Source organism: Photinus pyralis, unplaced genomic scaffold, assembly GCF_008802855.1.
Source record: "Photinus pyralis isolate 1611_PpyrPB1 unplaced genomic scaffold, Ppyr1.3 Ppyr1.4_LG1, whole genome shotgun sequence".
In the NCBI taxonomy this organism is placed as follows: Eukaryota; Metazoa; Arthropoda; class Insecta; order Coleoptera; family Lampyridae; genus Photinus; species Photinus pyralis.
Window position 1 is genome coordinate 13,644,205 of NW_022170249.1, and position 7,635 is coordinate 13,651,839.

General features: G+C 35.8%; 1 protein-coding gene and 1 long non-coding RNA gene across 2 annotated transcripts; both read right to left on the reverse strand.

The window, feature by feature from the left end:
- Positions 1-3,607: 3,607 nt before the first annotated feature.
- LOC116174814 lies at positions 3,608-4,523 on the reverse strand. Its single transcript, XR_004146169.1, has 2 exons — positions 4,027-4,523; positions 3,608-3,891 (listed from the first exon to the last, which is right to left on the reverse strand). It is a non-coding gene; the product is annotated as an uncharacterized LOC116174814 (long non-coding RNA).
- Positions 4,524-4,913: 390 nt separating this feature from the next.
- On the reverse strand, positions 4,914-5,383 carry LOC116174805 (dormancy-associated protein 2-like). The gene is made up of 2 exons (XM_031492799.1): positions 5,260-5,383; positions 4,914-5,211 (listed from the first exon to the last, which is right to left on the reverse strand). Exons 1-2 carry the CDS (start codon positions 5,275-5,277, stop codon positions 4,996-4,998), a joined length of 234 nt encoding a protein of 77 aa, XP_031348659.1. The 5' UTR covers positions 5,278-5,383; the 3' UTR covers positions 4,914-4,995.
- Positions 5,384-7,635: the final 2,252 nt, after the last annotated feature.

The window sequence follows — 7,635 nt, forward strand, 5'->3', positions numbered from 1 at the left end:
ATTAGCCTAGCAATGTGAAAAAATATGTTGATCATTTCTGTTTTTTGTTTATTACTAGTTCTTCTATTATAATGACCAAAGAAATTGAAAGGTATCTTTTGCATGGTTGGAGCTGGAAAGTAGAACTTTTGACTGGTTTTTGGGATCTGTATTAAATACTAATTCAAATTCGTATAGCAAAGAGCATATTTTCAGCTTCTTTTTATCACTGTGAGGGCGCGATCCTGTTTTAACGTTATATGAAATTTTAGTAAAATAATGGAAGAAGATTGTTTTAGACTGTCTCAAATTACTATAGTAGATGAAACATGTAGAATTGGTCCCAGAGTAGTTTTAAACGAGAGAAACCCCTTACTCTTGAGCTCTTTTCACGCCCCACATATCCTTTTTTATATTCTACGAGATACTACGAGGAAAATTTTAATTTCAGGTTTTTCAACGTTATAAAACACGTTAATGTTACTAACTTTAATGCTTATGAAGTCTGTAGTCGCCAAGCTTTAAAAGCCACATTATGAGTAATTAAAAGACGAGATAGATGGTAATGTGGACGTTAAGTAACATAAGCAAGTATAAAATATGTCGAGCAGAAAGGTTCTGCTACATCTGCATAATATGAAAAATTCCGACTAAGAGGCCACAATTTACTTTGAAATGGTTTTACTCAACTAATTTATATATTTATAAGTGACAAAATTATTTAAAAACAATTTCGAGGTACGAAGCCGTCTTCGTTTGCGCGTAACGAAGGTAATAATTACATGGAACGTAACCCATTAAAATATTTTTGAAACAATTCTACCATACCAAATTATCGTTTTTCAATGGGATGAGAGGTTATTTAATTAGTACGCATTGTTACCAATTTCGCTAATTATATAGAAGTTTCGGATCATTCTCAGGGCAAAATTAATTGGAAGGGCAAGAGAGAAACGGTAAAAACTGTATCCGTCGCTTAAAAGAAATGGCGTCGAGATGTCCGACGGATACTCTACGCCCACAGATAAACATGGGGGTGAGAATGAATGCTTTTTTTATAATAGAAGCGCGTTTTTAATATAAATAAAGCTATTAATTTACTTAGGACTGACTTAATTTTATATTTTATGAAAAATTTAATTGAATTTTTCTGGGGGTTGTGAATAAATTAATTTAAAAACGATCAAGAAAATGAGGACATATGTGCTTATAAAAATTGGGCCTAATTTTTCTAACACAAAGGCGTCAATAAAATTACAATTAGGTACATGAAATTGTTGCTAATCAATGTAATAAAGGGATTCTTTTTAGCGATAACACGAAGAACTGAATTACGACCATCCGTTTCAGGGCAATTGTGTCTCTGTCTAATGTCGTAAAGTAACTAATCCTGAAAAATGTGAATAGATGTTCGTACCATCAAAGTAGATTAGTTTATCTATATTTGTACGCACAGAAAATCTAAGTATAAGCTTTCGCTTAGTTTAACTAATTTAACAATCAAAGCAACAACATTAACCTTTTCAGCCCCTCTTCTATTTTGGCTTAGCCAGCTTTATCATTTTGGCTCTTTTTTCAAGTGCAGTTATGTCATTTGTAACACTATTACCCATTGCAGTATGCATATATTATATTTATATTTATTTATATTATATTATATTATATTATATTATATTATAATATATTATATTATATTATATTATATTACATTTTTTATTGATTTGGCGTATCGACTGCTCTGGTCTTCAATTACATTGCTACCTATGCATGATATTAATTTACAATTTATCGAATACATTTATCCTTTATCACGTCTTAAACTTTTCTGTTTCTATTTCTTGGATATTTATTTATTTATTATCCCTCTCTTGTTCTGAGCCCTCAAAAGGCTTGCGCCCAATTACCGAATGACCCGTATATCACATACATCTGACGCATTGGATCATATTGACGCATTGGATCATATAAGGGGCAGTTACAGTCAAACAATGTGTTCCACAGATAAAAGAATTGCACATCGTTCACACATAGGTCGCGGTTGGTTGATTTATTTGGGGCATTATTGTGTCATACGGTCAAGCTTGTTTTTGTTTACATTTTTATTTTATTGAACGTAGAATTTCTGGGAATTGTTGGGTCTTTATCTGTTATCAATAGATGAAATTTTATTTTTTCCTAGAATTTAAGTTTGGATTTATCTCTTAATGTCTGATAACAAATTGATTTTTAATAATTATTCGACCTCCATTTGTTGGTCTATTAACCTACGTAGTCTTTGTTGTCAACTGTGTGGTTGTTATAATTTTGATCAGAAGAAGGGTTTCGCCGTAAATAGAACGTTAACAAGAAAAGCGTCACTTTTTGCCACAGTCAACGCAGAACAAAATTTAAATCAGTTTTTTTGCCAGAGTTTACGCAGAGTCTTTGACATTAACAGCTAATGACATTTCGGCAGTTTAGTCGGTAACATAAACTACTTACAAAATTCGCCAGTCGTTTTATGTTTCAGCGTAATACTGACTCGTGTTTTAACCAATCACAGTGAAGGTCAAAGCTTCCCTGTGCTTTCTACCGCTACCTTCTTCAAATGAATACAGTATAGGTGTAGCTTATTCTCGGTATATACCTTCATTGTAGAATCGGCACTTTCCATTTACTGACTGTAGCTTGAATAGACCTTAAGTAGCTGTGCCGGCTGTGCAAATGCGACCATTCTTGCTATCATAACATTTTTTAAATGAGCATTAATATCATTTAGGGTAGATATTTCTACCTTTACTTCGGCGTTGATTTAGCAGCGTGACATGCCTTTCTATCGGCCCTGGGATGTTAAGATCTCCTGGTACTCACACAAATTTAATAAAATAACTTAAAGTTACCAGATGCCTAAAGGTTAATAATAGTACATTATATATCAAGGTAGAGAAGTCCACTATTATTGCCTGAGCACCAAGATTACATCTCGAGGCGCTTGCGCCGAGGGGTGTAAGGTGCGAAGGCAATAATAGACTTCTCTACCGTGGTATATATACTATTTTTTTCACTACTAGCACTTGAAATCCTCTAAATTAACATATTATATTGATAAGAGAGTTAACGGTTGGACATAATTGTTTGTTTCTTAATTTAACATGTCAATCAAGTACGTGGAAGTACAAGTCAAACAGGCCGTATTTTGTTCTGTCATTGAGATTTTTCAAAGAGTAATTTCGTTCGAATTTTTTCAAAATGTGATAATTTTAGGTATGTAATTTCTCTGGAAATTGCGAATGGTGGCAATTATTCGTTTTAGAGAGCTTGTCTAAACGTTCATTGAGCGAATATTCGGGTTGTGTTTTCTAAAAGTGACAGCGTGACAGTTCTCATTATTGACTACTAGTTAATAATAAAAAATTATTAACCACTTTGAACAAATGCCGAGAAAGCCTACTTTACAAGTGGAAAAAAGGTTAATAATCATGTCATCAGACGCTAGTAGTGAAAAAAATTAGTTGCATATCGGATCGCTGGTATAAATATCTTGCAAGCTAATGAGTGAACCCTGACCGTCGATTACAATGATAAACTTTGTCCAAGAGCCGAGAGCCTACCAAATAACTTAAAGCTACGCCGCAAAAATAAACGTATGTTGGAGGATCGACCACTCATATATTTATTTCCTTCCACAAACAAACTACATCCTGAACCAAACATCGGTTTTTTATCCATCTGTGTAAAGAAATAGGTAGTCGTGAAACGTGAGAAGATTTTTTTTTCATTCAAGATGGCATATACAGTATGTCCACGGATCTTCATGTTTGAGGAGCGCTCGTGCTAAGATATTAAAAAATGAGCCAAGTCAATTAATATACAGAAACGATCCTCATAACATGAAGACCCTCTCTAAAACTCTAAAAAAATTTTCATATACACCTTAGTAGAACCCTGACACTTTTGCCGCCATCTTGGATTTTATTCGCGGGGTCAATCAAGGTCAATTTAATTGACCTTGATTGACCCCGCGAATAAAATCCAAGATGGCGGCAAAAGTGTCAGGGTTCTACTCACCTTATCTGCATTCAATCCGTGGACAAATTGTAATTTTACCAGTGTTTTCTCTAATTTGTACGGGAGGTGGTCTATCATTTCATAATTGATCATATCAGGCCCAGGAGCAGACTTTTTTGACTTCTTATATGCATCTTCTAACATCGCATCGTTGGCCACCGTGGACGTAGAGGGGCGAGTCTACAGGAAACCCCGAGCTATGCCGAACTCGCCTTTTGTATGATTTCTGTGTTTTGTGACCGAAACCGTTTAACGCTCTATAATTTCGGGCATGCGGTTGATATATGCCAATCTCGCCTTCGGTTCACCCGGCATTGGTATGAACTCTGTGTTTTGTGACCGGAACCCTACAACACGCTCCAGAATTTCGGGCGAGCGATTGGATTAGGTCGATCTCGCCTTCGTCTCGCTCGCCATAGTGTACAGGGTGATTCAAATTCGTGGCTCACCATTGGGATCTCCGGAATCGTGAAAGATATAGTGTAGGTTAAATTGGGGGGGGGGGGGGGGGGGAGTTGCCCATTGCCGAGACTAAAAAAAGGTCTTTTGGAATTTTTGAGAAATCTTTGAAAATAACTGAAAAATCACCGAAATAGATTCAGATTCTCCGAAAAAAGGATGTTTCAAAAATTTCAAAAGCGTTTTTTTATTCACAAAAAGGGGCAACTTTGTCCCCATTTAACCTACCCTGTATCTCTTACCTTTGCGGAGATCTCAATGGTGAGGCACGAATTTGAACCATACAGTTTGTGCCTATGTATCTATTCTTAAAAGAAACAAAGTGCTACCAAATTCTACACGTGTTAGATAGCAACTGGGAGATTGATTTAGCTAAGCAACTACCAGGTTTTTGTGGAAATGAATATCGTTTAAAGAGGTGAAGCAAGGAAGAAGACATACACATACAATATTTCTGCAAAGAAACAAACTGGATTTCTTATAAATATTGTTGTTGACATAGACAACAAATTAGTGATGATTCTTGTGACCATGATGGCCGCCGCCTCCGTGATGACCGCCACCTCCGTGATGACTACCACCTCCGTGGTGACCTTCACCGCCATGATGACCTCCACCTCCATGATGACTTCCACCTCCATGATGACCGGAATGATGATCGGGGATGGCTTCGCCAAAAGCAAGTTGTGTAATACACAGCATCGCTATGACGACCACAATGTAAGCCTTCAAAGGGGAAATGATTTACATTTAAAGGAATAATTAGGTACTTACCACAATTACTCGAATCATTTTAAGTTCACTTGAACAACTGATTGAGAATGAGAAGTGCAAGTAATTTATAGGCGACCAATAAACACGTGTTTTGCACGTCTCTCGTCCTCTAATTACCTACAGCGCAATATGAAATGTTAAGTGTTATTGTTTCATAACAAATCGACCATTAAATATTTATTATAAGAAGGAAGTAAAAATTTATGTAATGTTTCTCTGTAACTATTAGCATTACAAATGGTTCTTAATTTGCTGAATACAGTATCGGATATTTCTGTAGCAACAAATCTGGCAAATAAACATTACCTTGGACAAGAGAGGAAAATCTTCTGTTCAAACTGTCAATGACTTTCTCCATCCATGAGAATGAATGGACAGTCTGATGACAGCCTTCCATTCTTGGATATGTTGGATAGTAGAAATAAAAATGGTAGCTTCTGCATATTTTGAATACCGGAAGCTCGACCGAAAGTAAATGAAAACTACTCGTAGGCTTATTTATGTTACCATCCTCTTCAAAAACGAACTGTTTTGAAATACTTATTATACAGGATCGATACGGAGAGAAAGCTCTCACGCTCAAAACGTCTGAGATATAAACATGAAAATTAGAACGCTTCCATTTGAAATTATTTCACATCTTTGAAGGTAAAAAAAATTTTTTTTACTCATGATTAAGAGTGCGACCGCCATCTTGAATTTTTATAAATGGCAACATAGTTCATGCGAAACGTCATTAGAAAGCTTATTTTTTTTGACTGGCTAATGTATCGCACTTTAAATTTAGATGCCTTTAAATTAACAGAACGTCAAAAATTACGTGAGAAATAAGTTTGACAAAATTTGGACCATTTGACAACGCTTTTTCTCCCTTACTTTCTAATTTAACACCATTCATGATTAAGGTTGTAAGAAAGGGGAAAAGTAAGCTTTCTAATGAGAAATCACATGACCTTCTCTCATAACTGTTAATTTTCTATAATGTGGGTTTCATCTAAGAATACAATTAAGGGGAACTGTGTTGCTTGAACGAATTTGGGGTTACCGTTACTTCATTAACCCACGACGAGGTTCTGCCACCTTCAAAAACTGGTTAAAAAAATGTTACATATGTTCCTCTTAAAACATAAACAAGTAAAATAAGTAAGTTAATAAATACTTTACAAGTTTAATCTTACTGTTTAGATACATCTTAGGTATATTGAATTACGAATAGTAATTTACCTTACGTTTAAGCAACTTTTTTTGTATGATTTTAGAAATTTATTCTCTTTAAACGTTGTAGAAATTACTCTAACCGTTGAAATCCTTAACTCTAAAGCTGCTACAAGGGCTACAGTCACCTAAAAAACTCTGGATCAGAAGTTATAGTTGCCTTTCTAAAACCGCATAAAACTAAGTTTTCCCCTTTGTTGGCACTGAAAGTTGCGACAAGGAAGGGAAAACTCAACTTACCCCTAACTCCTGTTCATTTAATATGTAAGAACTTTCTAGCAGGTGCAGGTTTAGTTTTCTTTTCAGAACGGTTTTTAGTTGTGGGAAGAGTTCGAAATTTCACTGTGTTATATCTGGCGAGTAAGGCGGACGTGGACTCTTCTGGACTGGATTGTTCTTAGCCAAAGAATCGCGAATCAGAAGTGACGTGTAGCATTTTCGTCTCAGGGTCATATAGCTATAGACTCCAGTTACAATTTTGGTCATATCTGTTTATCTCCTTCAATTCTATGCAAACTGAACCACTGTACAGACACAAACACAATTCAATCCTTTTTCTTAAATGTTTTCTTGTAGTTTTGTAGCAGTTGTGATTCAATGGCGTGTAGTGCATTTCTTACTTTCAAAGGTCATGTCTTCTCTTCGGAAAGGTCCGGGGAACCAACGGGGCCGAGGTTTCGGATCCATTTCTCTGGAAAAATGGCGTCTAAAAAGTCGAAAATAATGGCTGCATTATATGTATGCAGTGGTAACATATTGTTTGTAAGACATATTCCTTCAGAGGCGGATCTTCTGTTGCTGTTCAACAACAATATTACGTAACATTCCCAAATAACGTTCTGCATTCAAATTTTCTTGATACACATTAGTGCAGGGGTTAAGAGCCAAAATAGGTTTCAACCTTGCATTTTGTGATAACTTTATGAAACTTTCAGAGGATGTTCTAGACACCCTAAGCTTCAATTTCAGCTATGCCGCCACCCCCGCAACCCCGGACGGACTTGCTATAGCGGGTTTCTTAAGCGCAGGATAGCATTTCAATACCCGCCCATAAAATGGGCCAAAAATGTATGTCCAGGGTTTGTTTTGTATTTTCTTACATCTAGGAAGGTTGAAGGGAATTCTCAAATACCCAGGGAGAATTTATTTAGGGTATTTTAC